This window comes from Suncus etruscus, chromosome 8 (genome assembly GCF_024139225.1).
Source record: "Suncus etruscus isolate mSunEtr1 chromosome 8, mSunEtr1.pri.cur, whole genome shotgun sequence".
NCBI classification, from domain to species: Eukaryota; Metazoa; Chordata; class Mammalia; order Eulipotyphla; family Soricidae; genus Suncus; species Suncus etruscus.
The window spans coordinates 26,774,848-26,799,784 of record NC_064855.1 but is presented as its reverse complement, the minus strand read 5'-3'; the positions used below and the strand labels follow the sequence as shown (position 1 = coordinate 26,799,784).

The following is a 24,937-nucleotide window of genomic DNA, read 5'->3' as shown; positions in this document are numbered from 1 at the left end:
CTTTGCAAATATTTTCTCTTTTTTTTTTTTTCAGGCCACACCTGGTGACATTCAGAGGTTACTCCTGGCTATGTGCTCAGAAATTGCTCTTGATTGGGGGGCCATTTGGGACTCGTGGGGATTAAACCCAGGTCCATCCTGGGTCAGCAGTGTGTAAGGCAAATGCCCCACCACTGTGTTATTTATTGCTCCAGCCCCTTTTTTACTTTCTTAATCACATTCTTTGGAGTACAAACATTAAAACATCTTACCAGCGAATGTCTTATGGACTTAGATCTTGTTTCTTTTATTGCTTGTGTTTTTGGTGTCATAGTCAATAGGGTACTGCCAACTTCAATACCTTAAGTGTCCCTCCTGTGCTTTTCTTTAAGAATTTTATAGTTTTATTTCTTTTGTTCAATTTTTGATCCAGTTTTAGCTACTTCTTGAATCCAAAGCATAGCAAGAGTCCCTTGTCACTTTTTTTCTGTATGTAGATAAGCACCAAATAAATGCGATTTTTAAAAACATGCAGTTAGCAAAACAAAACAAAGCACTGCTTTGAAGGGTAAGTGATGGCTTGCTAGATAATTTCCAGCAGTAATGATGCACTTCATAACTTCAGTTTTCTCATTTATGGTTTTCCAGACTGTTAGGGAATAGCAGGAGATGGAGCTAAGATTATAAAACTTGTCCATATAAACTCTGTGCAAATAACCCCAGACTCCTGAGCTGCTTGATATTTCTCCTGCATGCACAGTTATGGGAGGAACCCAACTATTCTCTCTACTGGGTTTCTAAGTCACCCATTATAATTGTATGTGTTGACAGTAAGCATGGTCTCTTGGTTTAGAGAGGACAGGCTCAAGTTCCATGCTTCCTTTCTTTAGTTTCTGATAGTATGTATTATACCTATCTGATAATATGGTTGGTAAATGTGTCAGTCTGCTTAGAACAGGACTTATAGTAAGTCCTGTCACCTAGGCACAGATATCCAATGAAAATAACTATAACCATTAATTCTAAAGCATATAAATGTGCAAAGTCAAAGACAAGATACATAGTCTGATTTTAACCATCTTCACTCCTTTGTTAGCATCATGCAATGAAGGATAATGAGGTTGTCACTCTGACAATTATTAGACTGTCACAAAATTTCCATGTTGACCTTTTGTGTTTTCATTTTAAGAGAAAAGAACATTTTAACTCATGTTAATGATTCAAATAAAATTGTATCATTTAGAAGTAAGCAAGTCCTGAGTTCTCTCCCCAAAAGTTTCTGTAATAAAATAGTCCTGTTCCTGGAAACAATACTCTTTTGTCCATTTTTAGCAGACATTCTAAATATGTGCATAAAAGAATTTTCACCTAGAGAAGTAAACACAGAACAGGATTAAAGAATTTGTCTTGCAGGCAGCCAACTGGTTTGTTCCTCAACATCCTATATGGTCTCTGAGAACCTCCAGGATTGCCCTCTGAGCACTTACCCAGAAGCAACCTTTGAGCACCTATGAGTGGGGCTAAAAAAGAAGGGGGGGGTGTTTCTTTTACTAGACTCAGCTATTTCTCTGGGGTTGGGTCGTGATAAGGATGTTGAATTAAAGGATGAAGTTACTGGAGTGATTTGGTGTCATCTCCTGGAGCATCACTATTCACTTTCTTTCCATGTGGACCACAGAGCCTGTAGCTGCCTCCCTGGTGGGGAAGGGTGGAGCCCAGCCTGTTTCCAGCCTTCTCGGATTTAACCACACCCCCCAATTTAAGGAGGCCACACTATTAGGAACATTATGGTCCCTGCATCCTCTTTAGCCTCCAAGCAGAGGATTCCCGCAGGTAGTTGGAAAGAGCCCACAGCTCCCGCGGGACCGTCTCTCCGGCTAAGGCGTAAGTGAGGCAGAAATGAGGAGTGAGCTTCTACCTAAAACTCTGCAGTTTATTTTCCATTGCTTTTGTCCCCCCTTTCTTCCTTTTCAAAAATCCTGGGGAATTAAAAGAGTAGCTCGAGAGGCACTTTCGGGTTACAAGTAGAGGCTTTTCTTTCGCTATTTACAGTCCCCCTGTTTTCCATACAGCTGCTTACTCACAGTGGTCTAAGAGACTGGCTAGGCGCGCCCCAAGAATCTGACGCCCAGTCTCCTTTTCACCCTTTGCCCTGGTTTGCAGAAACTAAACCACACTCGCTGAAAACTCGCCCAGAGGCTTGTAAGCGAGGGACCCCACATTTCCTACCGGCGCGGGCGCCTCTCCAAAGACACAGAGTGGCCTTGCAAGCCTCTAATTTTTTTTTTTAAACATCTTTTCTTCTTTAATTTCTTAAATTTCTCACTTTTCTTTTTCATGTTTGCCTAGCAGTTCAAGGTATTGCCTTTCTAGAGAGGGCCTTTTGGTGGGCTTTTGCTGGCAAGCCCAGCTCACCTCTATGTTTATCCCTGCCTTGGGGTTCAGGGGTCTCTATCCTTGTTGTAGAGTCCAGAGGAGGAGGAAATCTCACGATTGGGAGTCTTGGGATACTGTCACCCAACTCAGCAGCACCGGTATGGAAAATCAAGGGATGAGGGTGGCCAGATCACTATGTGTGGCTATTTGCTCCTGTGGTGGTTCCACTCTGTGGCTTCTCCTCTCCACATGAGTGTCTTTGAGCACCTTCTAAAGTAGCCTGTTGGCTGAACGGTTTGTAGACCCTGGGTAATTGTCGTTGCTTTTAGGCAATCTTTCGTATCAATCTTTTGAAGACGTGTTGATTATTTTTTCCAACCTCAAGGCCACTTCTTCCCATTTAAGCCATTTTGGGACAGCAGACAGATGCTCCTTCCTTGAGCAGGGCACTTGATGCTTGTTCATGGCATCAGGGCAACACTGCCCAGAATGACCACTCTTTATTTATTTTCTTCTTTTGGACCTCTTGGACTTCTCCAGGGGTGGCTAAACCAGGAAGGAGGGAGAGTACTGCTGCAAGGGGTGTGTGCATTCTTACTGGGGAGGGGCTTCCTTACCTGTTGGTTCCTGAATGGAAGGAAAGGACCCCCCCTGAGGTCAAGTCTGCAAAGAGCTTTGAAGATGAAAAGGCCTTTTCATGTGTTTCGTGTTGTTGCTATTAATATTAATATTTGAAGAAGCATGCTGATTCTAATTGTAAAGCAGCAGCTCCTGTCTTGGCAGTTCAGAAGTGAAAAACAAACAGGGATGGTCACCCGTTACCTCCATCAGTCCTTATTCCAGTCCTGGTTCCATGGAAGAGTTTGGAGGGTTGAAATCTGGTTATCCTGGAGCATTTTGGCCTCATAGGTTCATCCCAGGGGTGTATTAATTAGCAGAGGTTCCAGTAGGGCTTCCAAAGAGAGCCTGGAATGGGCATCAAGATGCCATTCTTCAAAGCTAGCTGTGACCTTGGGGTTGTTGCTGAAAGTGTCAGGTCAGTGACAGCCTAGAGTGGTCTTGGAGTTCCAACAGCAGTGGAACAACAGGGCCCGAACGCCAAATCTGGAATATGAAAAGTGGATGTACCCAAAGAGTCTGTGTTATTAGAATTTATTTAGTGTGAAGGTATTTTTTATTATTATCATGTATTTATTTTTTATTTCTGTTGGGTACTGGGATGACATCCAAGTCCTCAAGCCTGCCAGGCTTGTATTCAACTGCTGAGCCATTACCATAATCATTCATTTCATTATTATTCTTAGTCTTATTACTCTTTTTTACCTCTAAAGTGTGGATGATGTCTGGAGGTCCCCTATTTCACCTAAGAGGAAACAGAAGTCACTAGCACAGAGCTCTGAAGGATAAGGAAGCAGATAAAATTTGGGGTACTCTAAAAGAGCATTGGGGGAGTCTGAGGGGTTGGGGAACAAATGACACAGGCTATGGAACCCAACTTTAATGCTACCACTGCTACTGGGCTGTACACAACTCGGTGAATGGTCCCAAATCTTCCTGATAATACAAGTATTTCTCTATCTCATGGTTTTAATCTTGAGGAGGACTCCCGAGGAGTGCTCAGGAAACCTGGCAGGGGCTTCCACTCCCTGCCTATTTGGCTCCCTAAAGTTCAAATACTCAACCAGTGTGCAGTGCTGGGGAATATACTGTTCCAGGGATCAAATCTGGGTTGCATATAGTAGGTGAGCACTCCTTTTGCCTAAGCCAATTCCCCAGCCCTTAGCTATCTCCTAATGTATTTTCTAAAGACCAGATCTTTTCTCCCCAAAATGTCTTTCAAGGTACAGAAGAAATGAGTCTAGGCATCCTTTCTTTTTCTCTTTCTCTCTCTGTCTCTCCATCTCTCTCTGTCTCTGTCTCTCTCTCTCTGTCTCTCTCTCTCTGTCTCTCTCTCTCTGTCTCTCTCTCTCTCTCTCTCCAATAAAGAAGCATTTAGTATTCAAACAGAATCAATGTTATGAAACCTTCATCAGGGTACTTAAGTTACTTAAATGCAATGGAATGACATTTCGGACAAATTCTTTGTGATTTTTTTTTTTTATGCTTGGAGTCTAAACTTTGAGGACAGCTCATTTCTCCCTTCTTCCTCTCCTTTGCCCCTAAAATACTGACAGTCTAATGCCAGAGAACTCAGCTTTCAATCAGTTCTTCTGGACATGATTCCTGTCTTCCTCCAGGGAAAATTTAGAACCCTAGTGCTTAATGAGCACTTCCTAAATTCCAGGGCCTAGCTAGGAGTTTGATTTAGACTCATCATTTAGTCCTCCAGTCTCGGAGCTGGGTGCCTTGCCATTTCCCTTCAAGACATGAGACCCTGGGGTCAGGAAATAAGTCCTGTTGAGTGATAGAATCATGGACATGTGAGTCTAGAGTTTGAATCTGAAGTTTTAATCTCATAGGACTCTTAGTAGCTCTGAAACCTGTAGGCAAATCAAGGCTGGATTGTTCTGCTTATTTTGGTGAATTTTTTTTTAACCTGGAAGAATACTATGTCTTTGTTCTTCTCCACACTCTGGAATAAGTGTATCTATTATTAGGAAGCTACTGACTTTGAAGACTAGGAAGCTTAGTAAATATCTCCCTCTTTGAATTGATAGCCATTGACTCTCCAATCTCTACACACTTTACATTGATTCCACATTGAAGAGAATATGTTAAATACCTGTTCTAAATGAGTGCTATTTATTTAGATGTGTGTGTGTGTTTTTTACCATGCCCACAAGTGCTCAGGGATCTCTCCTGGTGGACTTGGGGGGGCTATATGTGGGAAATTCCATAATCTGGTTGACTGAGTGACGTTTCTGTGTAGAGAATATAGCAGATTGACTTTGGAGAAGATGCACTTGAATGGAAGTCAAAGTTGGAAGATAGATGCAAATATTTTCAGCAGGAAAAAATAAAATCTCTACATTTTTCAGTTGTGTCAATGCAGAAATGAAAAACCTTAGAACTAAAATCAAATTTATAAATATTGCTGGAACAAGAGGTTAGGGCACTTGGCTTGCACATGGCAAACCCAGATTTGATCCCCAACATGCTATATGGTCCTCTGATTCTTGCCAGAAGTAACTCCTGATTATCAGGTATGGCTCAAAAATAAAAAATAGAAACAAATTAAAAAATAAATACTTTATGTTTGGAATTTGTCTCAGTTAGAAATGGTGAAAAATAGAATTGGAAAAAAAAAAAAAAGAAAAATAGAATTGGAAAGGTAGCTCAGGAGCTGACCACTTGCCTTGCATGTGTGAGGCTCTGGGTTTGATTGCCAGCCCTACAAATAAAAACTTTAACTTTAATATAAAATAGTGGAAAATAAAAAATTCATTATTTTCTTTAAGCAACTTTGGGAGCCTTCATCCAAAAGGAGAAAGCCAATTTCTTAACTGCAGAGACTAGATCACTAAAGTCTGAACCTCAGGACAGGGCAAGAAGACTGATGGGGTACAGATCTTCTCTGGCCCTTTACTCGAGGGGCCCACACTTTCCCCCTGGCTTTGCTGGTCTTTCAGATAAAAAGTCAAACTTCTGTTCAGCTGTAGTGCTGATACCTGCTTGTCTCTTCTTGCATAGTTCTGCCTCCTGTTATAATCACTTGGGAATTTAACCAAGCCAGTTCATACACTGGCTTTCATGTGAAGTTGGGGGTCTCAGAAGATCAGCCTGTGGAAAAGCAGAACAAACAGTCCCCTAGAGTCTGGTTTAGGCTCTGCCCTGTGGCCTGATTCCCAAGTAATTCCTATACAGATCAGTTTGGGAAGCACCAAGCTAAACAAAAAAGTAAAACAAATCAAAGCAAAATGTTCATCCCTCAAGCAACAGCTCTTGCAATATTTTCTGTGGCAGCTTTCTCTTTCCTTATATGTCAGTCTTGTTGCCCAAGAGTTTCTCAAGTAAGATGCTTATTTGTATCCAAAAGATGTTGGTTTTACTCAGGGAATTGCCATAGTTTTCCCTCCAGTTTTCCAGTGAATTTGTTGCCCTGGTAAAAACAATGCTTGTGTATTGGTTTTATGCATAATAGTAGCACAAAGTGTCTTCCATTCAACAGAAATTACAGCTTCTCTTTTCTGGGAATTTTTAAAATTTGTTTTGGGGCCACATCTGGTGATGCTCAGGGGTTACTCCTGGCTCTGACTCAGGAGTTCCTCCTGGCAGTCAGTATTCATGGGCTATAGGGAATGCGAGGGATTGAATCCAGGTCAGTCGCAGGCAAACAAGCACCTTTCCCACAGTACTATCATGCTAGCCCTTCTCCTATAAAGTTCTTTATATATATATATATATATATATATATATATATATATATATATATATATATATATATATATATATATATATCCTATATATATTTAAATCCTTCATATATATATTTAAATCCTATATATATTTAAATCCTTTATATATATATTTAAATCCTATAAAGTTCTTGATTAATGATGTCAACCTGTGATTAGGGAAGATAATAATTTTTTGGTGATTTAAAAAAATCTTTTTTTAAATGTTTAAAAAAAGAAATAATTAATTTAAACCATCTGGTTTTTAGCTTGGAACCCAAAATAAGTACCCTCTGCCACTTTGGGCATTCAAAAATAACAATAAAATGCTGGTTTCTATTAATTAGTGAATGCCAGGTAGTGTTATTAGCACTATTATTATAATAATGGAATAATAATAGACACTGTTAATTAACTTTTTGTGAAAGCATTTTTACTAGGTATAATCCTCATTAGTGATCTTAAAATGATAGGATCGTCAGGTTATATTTGAGGAACTAAATTGAGTGTTAAAATGTTGCACTGGTGAAGGGGGGTGTTCTTTACATGACTGAAACCCAACTACAATCATATTTGTAATTAAGATGTTTAAATAGAGATATTAATTAAAAAAAACATGCCCCAAGAGGTTGGAGTTTTAGCACAGCAGGCACAGCTTTTGCCTTAGAAGCAGCTCACCTAGGTTGGATCCTCAGCTTTTTATTTATTTATTTATTTATTTATTTATTTATTTATTTATTTATTTTGATTTTTGGGCCACACCTGTTTGACGCTCAGGGGTTACTCCTGGCTATGCGCTCAGAAATCACTCCTGGCTTGGGGGGACCATATGGGACTCCGGGGGATCGAACCGTGGTCCGTCCTACGCTAGCGCTTGCAAAGCAGACACCTTACCTCTAGCGCCACCTTCTCGGCCCCAGATCCTCAGCTTTTTATATAGTCTCCTGAGGCTGCCAGGAGTAATTTTTGAGAGCAGAGCCAAGAGTAACCCCTGAATGCAAGGAGTGTAACCTCAAAACAAACAAAACAAAACAAAACAACAACAAAAACTTGGCCGATAGTCATTAAGTGAGAATGGGACTCTAGGCTAATAATCCATTTTCTAGACTCCACAGATGCATACCAGTTTGCTAAACACAACTTCTCTGGGCTCAATTGATTGAAATTTTCAAAATAAAATAAAAAATTAATTTTAAATTTAAAAAAAAAAAACTGGATTCGTTTCATTCCACCCCTAAAAGTCATTGAACTTGCAATCTCTCTCCTGATAGACAGTCAGAAAACTGTTTAGTATTATACCCCAAAAAAGGGAACTTTCCAATTTGGATCATCAAATAAATGAAACTCCACCATGAAAATCACAATCAGACATAGTCCCAGAAGTTGCTTGCTGGATTGGAGAGATCCAAAGCAGCTGTTTTCCTTTCATTCTATTTGAAAAGGGTATCGCTAAATCAATCCATTCCCTGTCATTCTCTCTCTCTCTCTCTCTCTCTCTCTCTCTCTCTCTCTTTCTCTCTCTCTCTCTCTCTCTCTCTCTCTCTCTCTCTCTCTCTCTCTCTCTCTCTCTCTCTCTCCTCTCTCACCCCCACACCGTTAGGGGCCTCACTGTTTTATCAAATGCTTCTTAAGAGCTTAAACCGTATCTAAATTCTAGATTACTTCTTACAGACCTCCTCACATGGATCTGAAAAGTCATTATTTTAAATTCTAGGCTCCTTTAGGAATTTCTTTGGCTTCAACTATTGGGTTTGAGTTGATATATTTAGCTTGGAGCCCATCTTTCTTTGGGTCTGACTTTGGGTCTCATTTACCTCCCTCCTTGTGAAGTACACTCCCTTCAAGTGTAACTAGCTTGTTAGCAGAAAAAAAGTGATTTTAATATATTTATTCAGTTAAAAAGAAGAGCCCACTGGATGCTTGGCTCTACAGGTTATCTCTTTGTTTACTTGTTTACTGGGGGCCACACCCAGTGGTGCTCAGGGATCACTCCTGGTGGTACTTAGGGGACCATATGGGGTGCCAGGGATTGAAGATGGGTCAATTGGAGGCAAAGAAAATGCCTTACACACTGTTTTATTGCTCTAACCCTTACAGGACATCTAAAGGTCAACTGTGACCTTTGTTGAATTCCACAGACTGTCACTAAAAGATAAGATTGTGCCCACATTCCCAGTAAGATGATATATAGGAGGTTACAATGCACAGGCATTGGGCTTCAAAATTTCCTGGACATTTAGGAGCTAGCAGGTTTGGACATAATCTCTTGATACTTAGGAGAGCTAATACCATGGAGGATGTTATACCAGAGTTCTCCCAGATGCGGTTAGATCAATGTTCTTTCAGTCATGGTAGTCAGTGGGATTTGTCTCCATGAGGAGAAAACACAAAAGAAGCTTCTCTCCATCCTAATGGTTATGGCACAGTCGACTAACACTATTCCCCAGTCTCTTTGTTCAAAAAATACTACTGAATGACTCATTAAGGAAGGACAAAGCAATAACACACTCTTGTAAACAATAAACAAGCCTACTTTAGTATTCCAAGTCAGCTTAGTCTGGCATGTTATTCCATATAGCCCCCAAAAGTGTTTTTGCCTCATTAGGAAATGGGGTCCTTTAGAGATGAGTCCTTTCTAGTGTCTATTCAAGAAATGGTTGGGGAGCTTTTCCTCATTGTCTTTGTCAAGAATCAAGATAATTAAGGATACTAGAAGAGATCAGTGCAAGAACTGGTGAGTTTAGCAGAGTTAGCCCATAAATCAGAACCTCACCTTAGTCCTCAGTTCATGGTGGCCACTTGAGATAAGATAGGATGTTTATTTCTATCAGGTTGACAACTCAGAACAGAACAATCAGGTTCCTAGAGATAAGCAGTCAAAGAAGGCATCTTCAATTCCTCTACTCATGTTTTGCCTTTCCTTATTCTATCTACAGAGATTCTTTAGGAGAGCAAGGCAAATTCTGTCATGTAAATATACTTAAATCCGAGTTAAATTGGACTTGGTGACTTAGTTTAGTAAACTACCAGATCAGGGAAAGGAGTGATAAAACCTAGAAAAAATACAAATGAATCTTTTATAAGAATTCACAGGAAGTAATGAAAGAGACTTACAAATGTGTCTATCTTATACATCCACAGATTTAGAAAAATCGACATTTCTTGTAGTGAGTACAAAAGAATTCTGGGACTGTGCCTCTCTTTTTGTTTTTGGGCCATGTCTAGCAGTGCTCAGGGCTTAATCCTGGCTCTATGCTCAGGGATCACACCTAGTGGTTCTTGGAGGACCATACATGATGCCAGGAATTTGAATTAGGTCAGCCACATACAAAGAAATTGCCTTAACCCCTGTACTATCCCTCTCATTTCCTCTTTTATTTGTACCAGCAAGATAATCCAGCAAGATGTTCTTGGATATTCTTGAGCACCAAGATATAATTCCTACAAATATGGACTATTTCATGTTCAAGGTCTTTATTCTGTCAATCTATGGGTAATTTATAGCCTATCTAAAAGGATGCAATTAATGATTCACGAGCAGGAAGAGGAACTATGGACTTGGCACTATAAAGGAGGAGGAGAACATTCCCTTTACGCTTATGGTTTTTTCTATGAATTGTTGAATGATCAAATGAATTACTATACAGGTTGTTAGCAGAAAAGTAAATTTAGTGACATACATATGGGAAATCAACAATGATGCAGAGTCCAAGATCAATGAGGGCAGATGGGATGATGTGTACATCTTGAATTAAGGAGTGGCATAGGAGTCTGGGTTCTAGGAGAGAAGGAGGGTGCTGATATGATGCAAAGGGAATTATGGAATTCTGTGTTGTATATATATTTTTCCATTTATTCAAAAAGGCAAATCCCTAATTATAGGACTGCACTGGAGGTTCCAGGAAGTGAACCTACCTATTTTTCTAGGTAGCTAAGGAAATGATAGAAGCCTGCAGGTGCTTGGCTGACCTCAACTTAACATGCCTTAGTGATGGAATTTGGGGAGATGGAGTAGAACATCTGGGAAGCAACCCCTCACTGATTAGAAATAATACTGTGCTCAGAAAACTAAAAGCTAAGCTGGTTGAAAGTTTCCTGAAACAGGCACCTAGTGCAACGTTTTGGAGAGAAGGATGGAAACTGGTATTGGTTTTGTTTTGGGGCCACACCCTGGGGTACACAGTGCTTACTTCTGGTTCTGAACTCAGGAGTTACTCCTGGAGATACTCGGAGGATCATATGAAGTGCCAGTTATTGAACAATGGTTGGTTGGCTTCATGCTAAGCAGATGCCTTTTGCTGTACTATTGCTCTGGCTTTGTGGATAGAAATTCTTGCAGATGAAAGATGTTGCCTTGTAAGAGGTGGTACTATTTATTCCCCTTTAAATGGTTGGTCCTTTAAGAAAATACTTTTTCTCAGGCAAGAAAAATAATACAGTCATTAAAGCAATTACATTGCACCTGACTTACATAGGTTCCATCCTGGCATCAACTGTGATTCTCTGAATTTTGCTAGGAATGATTTCTGAGCCCAGTGCCAAGAGTAAACCTTCAGTACTGACAGATGTGGGCCTTAAACCAAACCAAATTAATAAAATAAGCAAATACTTTTTCTTTTGTAATCTAGGTCAATTGCATCTCCTTTTTAATATCTATGGGCAGGAATCCTAAATCATTGACATTAAGAGAAATGCTATTTGCAAATATATTTGATATTTTGCATCACTTTCAAAAAGGAGGAAAATAGGAACTAAGCTATGCTACCTACATTTTCTGTCATGGCTTTATTACACATGTTTTCTTCCTGTTGAATCTTTATACTCAGGCTATATGTTAGTTTTAATTTCTGACCTTTGAAGCTACCTATAAACATTTGTAGGTAAGATCAAATTTGAAAAACCATAGCTGGGATTGGGGAGAAAGCTCAAATAGCTTGGGCTCATGCCTAGAATGCTTTGGGTTTGATCTTTGCCACCACATGGTCTCCTTAACCCCAACATTCCCAGGTGTAGCTCCATTAACCTTAAGTACCTCAGGCCCAAGCACTGAAATATTAGTGTCACATAGCCAGTTCAAGTTTCTTTGGAAGTAACTTCTGGCCTCCCTCCAATAACCCCACTTCATGCCTGTGTTGTTGGAAAGATAATTTTGGCCTCCTTGACAATATGCATTCAAATACAAAACACGTATTCTTTTTTTTTAATTTTTAAACTTGATTTATTGATTGATTGGTTTTTGGGCCATACCTAGAGACACTCAGGGCTGAGTGACTCTGCACACAGAAATTGTTCCTGGCAGGCTAGGGACCCATATGGGATACTGGGAATCAAACTGGTCCCTCCTGGGTTGGCCGCATGCAAAGCAAACAGCCTACTGCTGTGCTATCTCTTCGGCCCAGAGAACACACACGTTATTTATCTCAGTAGCATTTAAAGAGAACACACATGCTTTAGGAACCTTAATCCTATCAAGGAATTAAAGACTAATTATCACAATAATCAGAGAATCATTAAGAAAAGCATAATAGGGGCCAGTGAGGTGGCGCTAGAGGTAAGGTGTCTGCCTTGCAAGCGCTAGACAAAGAAGGACCACGGTTTGATCCCCCCCGCATCCCATATGGTCCTCCCCAAGCCAGGGGCAATTTCTGAGCGCTTAGCCAGAAGTAACCCCTGAGCATCAAATGGGTGTGGTCAAAAAAAAACAGCAAAAAAAAAGAAAAGCATAATAGAGGCTGGAGTGGTGGTGCAGGGCTTAAGGCATCTGCCTTGCACGAGCTACTCTAGGCAGAACATGGTTTAATTCCCCAGTGTCCCATATAGTCCCCCCAAGCCAGGAGTGATTTCTAAGCACATAGCCAGAAGTAATCTCTGAGCATCACGGGGTGTGGCTGAAAAACAAAAACAAAATTAATAAAACAAAGAAAAGCATAATACCAGGACTGGACAGACACCTGCCTAGAACTCAACCAACCTAGGTTCAATCCCCAGCATCCCAGTACTTGGGTCACTTCAGTACTACTAAAAGTAATCCCTGAGTGCAGAGCCAGGAGTGAACCCTGAGCATTGCTGGACGTGGTAATAAAAGAAAGAGAGAGGGAGTGGGGAGAGAGAAGGAAAGGAAAGAAAAAGAAGGAAGGAAGGAAGGAAGGAAGGAAGGAAGGAAGGAAGGAAGGAAGGAAGGAAGGAAGGAAAAAAGGAAGGGAGGAAGGAAGGAAGGAAAGAAGGAAGGAAGGAAAGAAGGAAAGAAAAACTTAATGTTCAGTGAAATATAAACCTTGGCAGTTGTAAACTACAGTGTGTCAAGGTATGTTGTTGACAGAAAAAGTCCCCAGCATTGTGCCAAATGTCAGTTAACATGGCAGATTACAAAGCAACCTCTCGGGGCTGGAGAGATAGCATCGAGGTAAGCATTTGCCTTGCATGCAAAAGGTTGGTGGTTCAAATCCCGGCATCCCATAAGGTCCCCCGAGCCTGCCAGGAGCAATTTCTGAGTGTAGAGCCAGGAATAACCCCTGAGCAATGCTGGGTGTGACCCAAAAATCAAAACCAAAACAAACAAACAAACAACAACAACAAAACAAAGTAACCTCTCTCCATTCTGCACAGGGGCGTTAAGTTTGGTTAGAAAGGGCTCTGGCAGCCCAGTGTTCTGAAAGGAGAAAGGGGTTCATTTGAACAAGGAGGTGGGATGACATTCTTCTGGTATTTTTATTAGTGGTCACCATGTGAAGATTATAGAGGCCCTGGTATTCTGGGATGAGACCAGGAGATCCAGGGGGGTGACCAGATCCTATCAAGACTACCCCTAGCATCTGGGAGTACCCTGAGACAAGTGGATTCTGCTCCTGCATTGCAAATTCCATTTAATAAAAATGGGGTGAGAGTGATAGTACAGAGGGTAAGATGTTTTCTTGTACAAGGGCTGCTACTAGGTTTAATTTCTGGCACCCTGTATAGTCCCCCGAGCCTGCTAGGAATGATCCCTGAGCATAGGAGTAAGTCCTGGGCACTGCTAGGTGTGACCCAAGAGTAGACCCTTTTCTTTGAATGCATGATACCCTGGGTTGTATCCACAGCACAATCCAAAATTGAAAGAGTGAGAGAAAAACATAAGTGAGCTCTTCTGGACATCTGGCCCTTTCTAGGCTGGTAGCTTGATCTGAAAAATCACCCAGTGGTTCTGTAGTTCAGGAAGAAAAAGCAGCTTACTGTCATTGGAGAGGAACTTTCTTAGAGAATAAGTCAAGGACATAACGAGTCACCCCAACTTTCTTCTTGTTTTGCTGTAGCTCAAAGGACTGATGTACACAGTAGCTGTTCTGTGTTCTAATCCATAAGTGAGAAGCGGGCTTGATTTTGTTGTTGTTATTTATTTAGTTAGTTAGTTCTCCAAAAAAAGAATAAGGCAGCAATTCATTTCTGTCCCTCAACTATTTCCTGAGTTGAGAGACCCAGCAACTCCCTCTTTCCAGCTTCCTCCCTGAAAGAAAGGCTCCACCCCCCAAGGGAAGTGTCTGCCTAGAGTCCTAAAGCCTCCCAGCCCAGAGTTCAGTTTCTGGGCCTGCAGGTTCTCTCCCCAACTGGCAGTGGGAGAGGCAAACCTGATTTCCAGTGGTCCCTTTGCACCTTGTGACCAGGATCTTGACCAGGAGGAGGATTTGGCAGCATATGTTATTCTCCTTGCCTTAGAGCAGGACGGGAGGATGACAATTCCCAAAGTCCTTTCTCCTACACCAAGTTACATCATGCTTCAGAAGGAGAAAGACCTTCTTGGCTGCTTCCATAGTCTACGGCTGGTTCCTAGGATCCTGTGGACATACCTTATACCCTGCAAACTTCCTGATTTCCAGAAGTTTCTAATTTCTCTCCACATCATTGGAAAGAGCAGAGCCTGCCCATTAGGTAGATGGTGATAATGGTTGTGGGAATTTCAGGTAGAATTTGATTAACTGAGTTTCATGCAAGGGATCTGGGCTTTCTGCAGTGCTCAGAACAGCCCCAGGTGACCAGTAGGCATCCCCAAATTGCTGCCTAAGTGAACACAACCTGTTTTTCGCCAAGGTGACCTTTGGTGGGTGTGTGGATCTGAGGGGTCTTGAACTGTGATGACACTGGGAAGCTCAGAAATTTTGTGGGAGACAAAGACAGCATCTTCCTGTCCCTCTCCTGCACAAACCTACACAGTCCTCAAAGCTCTCAGGGTACATGCAGAATCCTGGGGGGGGATGACTAGCAGTACCCTGAAGGAAAACTATTCTTCTTCCTTGTGAATTGAATACCATGGTATGCCCTTGTGCTACCAATGAACAATGGGAGGGGTGGGTGGACACTGATTTATTAGGACTTTAATAGTGATTTCAAAATGACAAGAGAGGAAAGCTTTGGTGGGAAATGAACATGCTGAATGTGCAGGACAAATTCATTCTCCATCCCAGGCCCATATCCTGTTTGACATTCACTGTTCAGTGCGGAGTTCCAGAAAGAAGCTCACGCCTGGAGAATCTCAGCTGAGTTTGGACTTTAGGGGTTTGCCAGGCCCTGGACTCGAGTTCCCTGGTCTTCTCCTGCCCCCTAACTTTGCACCAGTTTTCTTTCACTGAAGTTCTACTTCCTGAAGGGCTACAGGATGAGAAGTTGCCCTCTGGCATCACTTTTTTAAAGTTTTAGGTCAGAAATTTAATAGTTCTTTAGTAGCAAACCCCTGGGGGAGAAAAGACATGGCAGAAGGGGGAAGTTTTAGAGGGATGCAACCTGCAGTCTAGGTGCATTTGTGTGTTCAGTCACAACCCTTGCTGCTCTCAGCTCAAAGATGTGAGTTGTTCTGGGTGATGCTGGTGTGTCCCAATATTGTGCAACTATAATGGGACTCGAGGGCATTTATCTGAAAGAAGACGTGTTTACTGGCTCTGATGTGGAATCCAAATTGGTACCTGAAATGGTAAATGGAATCTAAGAATTATAGACCTCTCTCAGTGTTTCTTCAAAGGAATCAGCAACTTACGTTTTGTAGGAATAAAAGCAAAGGACAAACATAAACTGAAAAGCAGTTAATTTAAAGCTGAAAAATTGCCTATTTCTTTTTTCTTTCCTTTTTCTTCTTCCTTCCTTCCTTCCTTCCTTCCTTCCTTCCTTCCTTCCTTCCTTTCTTTCTTTCTTTCTTTCTTTCTTTCCTTTCTTTCTTTCTTTCTTTCTTTCTTTCTTTCTTTCTTTCTTTCTTTCTTTCTTTCTTTCTTTCTTTCTTTCTCTTTCTTTCATTCTTTTTATTTTCCTTCCCTCTTTTCTCATTCCTTCTCTACTTTCCTCCTTCCTTTCTTTCTTCTCTTTCTTTCTCTTTCTTTCTTTCTTTCTTTCTTTCTTTCTTTCTTTCTTTCTTTCTTTTTCTTTCTTTCTCTTTCTTTCATTCTTTTTATTTTCCTTCCCTCTTTTCTCATTCCTTCTCTACTTTCCTCCTTCCTTTCTTTCTTTTCTTTCTCTTTCTTTCTTTCTTTCTTTCTTTCTTTCTTTCTTTCTTTCTTTCTTTCTTTCTTTCTTTCTTTCTTTCTTTCTTTCTTTCTTTCTTTCTTTCTTATTTCTTTCTTTCTTTCTCTCTCCTTTCTCTTTTCTCCTTTTTTTTTTAGCTTTCTTTCTTTTGAGCTTTTATTTCTTTCTCTGTGGGGGCACAGTTGGTGGTGTTCATGTCATATTCCTGGCTCTATGCTCAGAAGACCATATATGGTGCTTGGGATCTAACCCAGGTCAACTGAGAGAATGGCAAAACGTAAGTGCTATACTATTCTATAACAATTTAATCTGTATCATTCCAAGAAAGACATCTTCTCATGGGAGCAGAGATTACCAAAATTTATTTTACCTACAATGCTCTTTGCAGAAAAACATCACTCCTACCTTTAATTGCTTCTGAGACCACTTCCACTGGCACTGTATGACCCACTTGGAAAATTGTTATGGCATATTGAACTCATGAAAATATATGAACGAAGGCACTTAACAAAGCACTATGATCAATAGGGATGTTTGTTGGAGAAGTGGTATACAATGACTCACTTGGAAAACCCTCCATCAACTACTTTCCTCGGCATTCTGGGCTGCAGAGTCTGGATTTGATGGATACTGTTCCTCAGCCAATGAGTAGCCCTTGGCCTGATCTCTCAATGAATGACTGGTCTTCAGTCTTCCTCTCTCCTTTCTGTGCCATGGAAGCCTGGCTAAGTGGTCCTGCAGAACTTCATCTGTCCTTTCCTCATTTTTCCTCTGGGTGGTGCTCAGGGACTCCTCGTGGCTCTATATTTGGTGGTTGCTCCTGGGGTGCTCAGGGAACCATGCATTGCCAAGGATGGAAGCTGGGTTGCTCCCATTCAAAGCCCATTGAATCACCTCCCCAGGCCAATTTTTTCTTTATTAATCAATTTATTCTGGTGGAGGTGGCAATAGTATAATATACAGTTGGAGACTTCTTAAAAAATGGCACCATAGACCCAATCTCCTACTCTAAGCAAGGTCAAAGCTGCTTCTTATGGTTAGCAGCTTGAAGATGAAGTTGTCAGGTCATGCTTCCTGAATCAAAGGCTTCTGGGGGTTACCTGGGGGTCTTTTTGTCGTTCTGGCTTTCTCTTTCTCTGACACAAAGCAATGAACCCATTGGTTCCTAGAGAGACAAGCCCCAGCCCTGAGTACACCCCACCCCTGGTTTCTAATGCATCCACAAGTGCTTTTGGCAGGTCAGTGATTACTTTCCCTTCTCCCATGCAGGTTCTGCAAGCACCATGAGCTATTTTGCAGATCCTGCCATCCATGGCCCTGCACCTTATCAAGTGGCACATCCCACAGTAGTGGTAAGTGGGGTCCCTTCCCTTATCTTTCTCTCCCTTGATATCTCCCGATGGGGCCCAATTCAAAGATGGAAAGATGAAGCTCTTTGATGTTAGGTTTTATCAAGCTAATTGTTTGATCAAGTGAAATGGTCAGATTCGCCAAGAAAGATCTCAGAGTGTGTGTTTTTTAGGGTTCAGGTATAAAAATGAAGGACAATAGGGCCTGATAAATTTTACCACTTGGTTTATTTCAAATTTTTACATCTGGAGGTATCTTAGACTGAATAGGTACAATGGTACTAAGGACTAGATATGGAAGTACTAAAGAGTAGGATACTAGGGCACTAAGTATTTCGGTACCACTTTCTTTTATACTAATATGTATCTTTGACCTACTCAAATTACATATTTTCATTTAATTTTGTTTCCATACATAAATGGTAATGAACACAAGCTTGCTAATCACAGAATTTAAACCTGGACATGAAAATAATAAGTATAGAGGAAAGTCGCTTATATCCTAGGATAAAACCAGAAAAAGGAATTTGCCATAGGACTCAACAAAGTTCTTGTTCCTCTCTCTTGCTGAGAACAAAGTTGTTTGCTCCAACTTTGTGAGTCATGTTTCAGTAAATTCCTTGTACACTTGTGCTTTAGGCTGGAGTGACAGAAGAGACAGAATAGATGTTAAGGCACTTCTCTTGCACATTTCTGACTCAAGTTCCATCATCAGCATCACATATGATCCTCTCAGCACTGCCTTGTATGTCCCTCCCCACAAAAGACTTTAAATAGACCATGAGAGAGATCTTATCTGTTATCGATCCTTATCCCAGTGTTAATGAAGCTTTAATATTAGTAGGCATGCTTTTGAGTAACCACTCTAAATTTTGTATATGTTCATGAAGAATTTATGATTAGATTGTGCCAGAATGTCTATGGGCCTTTAAAAAGGCACCTATTTCTGTCTCTGGTCTTTGTCCTGCCCAGGGATTTTACATATGGATAGCCTTAATGCTCACTGCACTATGATTTCTCACTTTAGTCACCTATCAGAATTGCTTAAAAATTCTTCTCAGTAACATTGAAAAAATATTGCTCAAAAGTTATCCTTTGTTCAGGGATTACCAATACACCTCTGTTTATTGGTGTTCTGTTTAAAATGTGTTTTTATATGAGCACCATTTGCAATGTTGAACAAATAGAATCGGGAGAAGTTTAGATCACATTTTTGGTTAGGAATCTGGTTAAACACACAGAAGTCTGAGAAGGGATAACTTATTTGTGCTGGATAGTAATTATTTTTAAGTGAGGTTCATACAATGAACAGAAAAAGTGACTCAGGAAAACTCCTTCTGCTTCTCACATAGTTGTTAGCGTCTTCACACAATGACTCCAAACTTTTCTCAAGGATGATATGCTATGGGTTCATTTAAATAAACGACATTGTGATTTTATAGCCAAGTGTGTAATTGACTTGAAAAAAAGTTGATTAAAAGCCAACCTTTGGGATCAGGGAGATAGCCCAAATAGTCAGCCAAGAAATAGATAGCCAAAGGGCTAAAGAGCATATGTGAGAATTTGTGCCACCACCACATAATTTTCTAAGCATTCACTAGGAGTATCCCCTACACCCTAATACTGCTGGGTGTAGCTGCGAAATTTCTTTTAAGTCAGCTTCTATTGATTCTCTTTACCAAGATTACAATAAAATTCAATGAGATTAGTGATATATATTAAAAAAAAAAAAAGTAATGTCGGGGCCAGAGAGATAGCATGTAGGTAAGGCATTTGCCTTTCATGCAGAAGATCATTGGTTCAAATCCCGGCATCCCATATGGTCCCCCCGAGCCTGCCAGGAGCGATTTCTGAGCATGGAGCTAGGACTAACCCCTGAGCACTGCCAGGTGTGACCCAAAAACCAAAAAAAAAAATATGTCATGAAACTTGAGTATTTTATTTTTGTACTAAAATTAAAATATACTTTAAATGTACAAGCTGTGGGAATAGTATTAAGTGACCCTAGATTTGGAAATTGTATACGAGACTAAAAACACCAAAAGGCCAAAGTACTCTATGTACATTCTGTCATCTATAGAACCCTCTCCCAAAATGTTGAATACACTGAACATTTTTAATGCATTTGGAATGTTTCCTTCTGGTTTCAAAACAAAGACTCTATTTACTCTCCATCCCTGACAGCCATATCTGAGAAGGACCATCAGCATTTGGAACCCTTGTGGAGGCTATCAGAACTGTTTGGTGAAAGCAGAAGAGGGCATACGGGAATTGCTAAATGATGTTCCAGCCCTTTTCTTCATAGTTGTCTCTGGGCCCCCATTTCACCATTTCTGGGGCTGATTAGGCAACCCTTCTGAACCACAGAACAAGCTGCAAAGTCCTTTATCTTAATATAAGTTTTCTTTTAGAGATAGAGAAGAAAGAGAGGGAAGGGAGAGGAGAGAAAAACAAAGAGAAAGGAAGGAAGGAAGGAAGGAAGGAAGGAAGGAAGGAAGGAAGGAAGGAAGGAAGGAAGGAAGGAAGGTAGAGAATGAAAGGAAAAAGGAAGGAACAAGGGAGGGAAGGAAAGAAGGACAGAGGGAAGGAAAGAAGGAAGGAAGAGAAGTTTTACTATTAATACAAACTCAAGTCCTAGAAACCAGCTCCTATAGAGAACGAAACTTAAGACTGGGTTGAAGTAGACTAAGACTGCAGAGGATCTAGCCCACAGCTTACACTCACCCTCCCTGCACAAACTCTCTCCCTGACAAGAAGTTTGAAAACCCAGGCTCCCCAAGCTCCCCAGTTTGAGTGGGTCCCCTCTGTCTAGAAACACCACTAGCAAGTAAAGCTAGCCTAGACCCCAACAAAGGAACAGGCTCCTCCAAATATCCATTATGCACAGATTTGGCACTTTCACCAATCCTGCTGGAGGGCTGGATGGCATGTCTCTGACTTAAAACGTCTTGGTAATGAGACGTGAAGGGGCACTGGGGCAAGGGTACCTCAATGCAGTGAAGAGCACAATTTAGCCTCCGCCATCAACTAACTGCTCCTGAGTTTGGCAACTATCTGCCCACTCATTCATGTACTAGAAACAAGTTAGCCTTAGCAATGGCTCCTCACTGACTATGAGCCATCGGACATTAGGCAGGCTGTCTAGGGCTCTGTCGTCTGCCAAGGTCCAGGTTGACCAAATTAGTTCCCTCTTCCCCAGTCTCAGACCAGCCCTCAGGAGAATATGGAAATAGAGTGAGGTCACAACTCCAGGCTGGTAGAGCAAGGCCTTGGAAATCATCTGGCCATTGTGTGTGTGGGAGGGGTGGTCAAGTACTTATATGGCCTGTGTCAGCTGCCCTTTCATCCAGGGGCGGAAACGCTCCTTCCTGTTATGCTACCTTAGAAGCCCCCTGTGGGCCCTGGAAATCCCTGGCAGCCCAGCCCAGCCCTTCTTGCTTCATAGAGCTGAGATGGAGGAGGATGGTGGGAATTGGGAGGAAGAGCTGTACTTGCTTTGGACCAAACAGGTCACCGTACTGGGCTGCCTCTGGAGAGAATGAGGAGGTCCTGGTTATGAAGGCCCCTTCAGCCATGTGAAGCTTAGGGAGGGAGGGCTTTCAATTGCTCACCCGTGTGTGTGTGTGTGTGTGTGTGTGTGTGTGTGTGTGTGTGTGTGTGTGTGTGTAGTAGATAAGAGGTAGGATCGAGTCAGCACTATATCAGAATATATAGCAGACCACACAGAAAACAATGACACCCAAGAGAATAAAGGAATATTCCAGAATGTGCCAGCCATTTCTGAAAAGTGCAGGGTAGAGGGGGTTTCTTCAAGTTGTAAATGGAGAACTGCACTGCAAATGTGTTATTCTTCAGCTCATTTTGACCAGGCTTCTTATATACCAGGGTGACTGAATTTCCTAAAGCATGGGATTCCAAACCCAGAGGGCTTCTATTTGGGCCAGCAAATGCATGTAGGAAAGTCTTCAGAGTTGTGTGACTGGGATCCTACTTATGTACACCCTCCCACATTGCTTTGAGAATGACAGAAAACAGAGACCATGCCAGGACTGGTCCTCCATCTTTTCCTGTGGCCCTTGGGAATGTTGGGGTGGAGATGGAAAATTCTAGCAATAGGCTCTGGTCCTCACACAGAGTACTGCAGAACTGAACTCAGAGTGCTGCCTTCAGACACAGCCTTGTCCCAGAAACCTTTGAGGCTGGCTGGACTGTGCTCACAGGTCTGAGTAAAACCTCTGCTAGGCCTGTCATTTTTTTTATCCAGTTGAGGCATTAACACATAACTGTTTCCTGCTTCTGATATTCTAACTGGTCATAAGGAAGACCTCTGGCATTCTGTGCTTTAGATAGGGCACAGGCTAGGCTGGGCAGTTCTTCATAGGAAGAGACCCTATCTGGGGTCCCATAGACTGGGGTTAACCCACATGTGCTTCCCCTTAACCCAAAGTCTTACACCCAGTCCTGCTACTCACTGAGCCTCAATGTCCCTATTTGATGAAACAGGCCACTGGGATGTCTTGGCAAGGTGTTTTTCTATAACTGCCCAAAGGTGGCCTCGGGGCTCTCTGACCTCTCCTCACTATCTTTTCTCAGTTTGGGAGCATAATACTTCCCATGTTATGTTACTGGGCACCAGAGATACCTTCAGAGTTCTGGCCAGCTGAGCTAGCTTTCAGTGCAAAGTTCCCAGGACACTGTGCTGCTAAGGAAGAACCATTCTCTCCCTCTACAGTGCTTAGGGGACCATGAGGTGCCAGGGATAGAATGGTGGCCGGAAACTTGCAAGGCATGTGTCCTCGCCCCCATAAGATCTCCTGTGTCCCTCTTCCCCAGTTTTCTCCAGACTATTGGCTTGTGTTTGATTGTTTTGTGGAGGGAGATACAGAGCCCCATTTGCTGTCCATATAGGGTGTCGCATGCTGGTAGGGTTGCGAGGGGGTGGCGACATTGTGGAGAAACCCTTTGCTTCATCAGGGCCTGGCTGGAAATAACTCCTTCCTTTGCCACAGATCAAAGTCCTCTTGTAATGGCCTGGTGGTTTGCAGTCCCATTGTGTAAACAGACCAGGTTCTCTTATCTGGTGTAATTGCAGTTTAATTGGCCCTTCTTGGGAGGTCAGTCTGTCTAACCAAGCTGTCCACACTGCTTCCACTTCAACACAGGGGCCTGATCTGGATCCCAGTCTCAGCTGAGTTCAGGCACATGTGCTGTCCCCTAGGCTGGGAAAGGGCGTAAGCCAATCCTGAGAGGTTCAGGGCAGGGCAGACCCTTTCTTCTTAGAATCTGGAGAAGGTAGTGAGTGGGAGCAGAGAAGTGGGAACTCCCTACCCCAAACACACTAGTATTCATGAGCATGAGCTCAAACACTCTTTTTCTCAGTTTCTATCTCTGTCTTTCTCTTTATCTCTCTCTCTCTCCTTTACACACACACACACACACACACACACACACACACACACACACACACACACACACAATGTTAAAGAAATCTGGAAAAGAAATTCTTTTCCTAGATACTTTATCTTTGGAGAGATGTGGCTAAAGCATGACGTTTAGGAAAATTTCTAGTTATAATTCTCAGTAGTTAGAAATATGGGAAGTAAAGGGGCAATGAGCAAAGACATTTTGTTTGTTTCTTTGGGGTCATGCTTGGCTGGGATAGGGGTTAATGCCTGTCTCCACTCAGGAATTACTCCTAGTGGGCTTGGGGCATGATATGGTACCTAAGATTCAGAACTGATTGCATACAAGGCAAACCTCTCACCCCTGCTCTATCTCCCTGGCCCTGCAATGACCTTTTCCCCAGTATATTCTAAAGTGATAATTTGCTAAGATACTTGGTTCACCCCTGTTGAAGTAGGGGTGGGGAATGTCTGGCTGGTGCACTGTGTAATTCTGTTGGTATGGTCCTGTGCATGATGGAAAAGGTACGGATGCTTCTTGCTACTGGTCTGTCTATAGTATGGCCCATAAATGACCTTAAAAATGCCCAATGTCCCTTGGCAGGAAAAAATGTTCCCCACTGCAGTAGAACAGAAGTCACGGGGCTGGCGAAGTGGCGCTAGAGGTAAGGTGTCTGCCTTGCAAGCGCTAGCCAAGGAAGGACCACGGTTCAATCCCCCAGCGTCCTGTCCCATATGGTCCTCCCAAGCCAGGGGCAATTCCTAAGTGCTTAGCCAGGAGTAGCCCCTGAGCATCAAATGGGTGTGGCCCAAAAAACCAAAAAAAAAAAAAAAAAAAAAAAAAAAGAACAGAAGTCACCACAATCCATGATCCATCTCTTATCAAACAAAAAGTATCTGAGAAAGGGGCATGGATAACCTGAGTTATAGAGTTGACCCAGAGCACCTGCCAGCCTTTCAATAGCCCTTAGTCATTTTTAGATACCTGGTCACATCTGAGCATCTCTTGATGGTGTTGAGGATAAGGCTCTGCAACTCCAACTGAGCCAGCACACTTGCTCATCTATAAGGCTGCAACAATCACTCACGCATCTGCAGAAACAATTTTTATTTATTAATTTTTTTTTTGGTTTTTGGGCCATACCCGTTTGACGCTCAGGGGTTATTCCTGGCTATGTGCTCAGAAATCACCCCTGGCTTGGGGGGACCATATGGGATGCCGGGGGATCGAACCGCTGTTTCTATGCTAGCGCTTGCAAGGCAGACAGGCAGGCACCTTACCTCTAGCGCCACCTTCCTGACCCCATTTATTAATTTTTATCTTAGTTTGGGAACAACACCTAATGGTATTAGGGGACCACTCCCAGTGGTAGTCACCTATGATTCATAGGATTTTCGGGATTGAAGTAGGGCCTCCCTCAACCCATACAAAGCATTGCTCTCCAGCCCTTTGAACCCTCTTTTCTGGTCATGGACTTGCACCATGATGATCCTACCTTCACTGGTGTCAGAGAAACTCTGAGCACCAGTGTAAACTGATGGTCGTCCAGGCTGCCACCATTACTCAGGCATTTCTGAAGCTGCCTTTCAAAATTTCCAGAACTCGAAGTCACCAGTCTGAGGGCATCAGACCCTAAGGAGAAGCTGAGTAATACTACATGTGCCCCTGAGACCCCTAAACTAGCTTCAAGTCTAAGTGCTAGAACTGTGATGTGGGGTCCCCAGGGCCTTCCAACCTGGCATAGCCTCAGGACTGTTGTTCTCAAGTCTGACATGAATGGGTGCCCATCACCGCCAACTTGGGATGTCATCCTCAGACATCTTGAGGCGACCTCGGCCTTTCGCTTAGAAATTTGAGTGCAGGTATTAGAGACAGGTAGATGTCACTCCTGCCCCCCATTCCCTGGCTGCAGGCTTTTCTTTCAGAAGCCTGCAGCATGTTTGACTGCCCTTTCCCCGGGACCCAGGCCCATCACTCTTATTGTTTTAAGAAGAATTTCCTGGCCTTGACTCTAAA

At 42.2% G+C, this 24,937-nt stretch overlaps 1 protein-coding gene across 1 annotated transcript in view; it reads left to right on the top strand.

Moving 5' to 3' along the window:
• The first annotated feature begins 1,833 nt into the window (after window positions 1-1,833).
• ETS1 (ETS proto-oncogene 1, transcription factor) overlaps window positions 1,834-24,937 on the top strand; it is a 131,363-nt gene continuing 108,259 nt past the window's right edge. Inside the window, exons 1-2 of the mRNA XM_049778244.1 lie at window positions 1,834-1,863; window positions 17,439-17,521. Coding sequence (XP_049634201.1) covers window positions 17,453-17,521 — 69 coding nt within the window. The 5' untranslated portion in view covers window positions 1,834-1,863; window positions 17,439-17,452. The remainder of the gene's footprint in view (window positions 1,864-17,438; window positions 17,522-24,937) is intronic.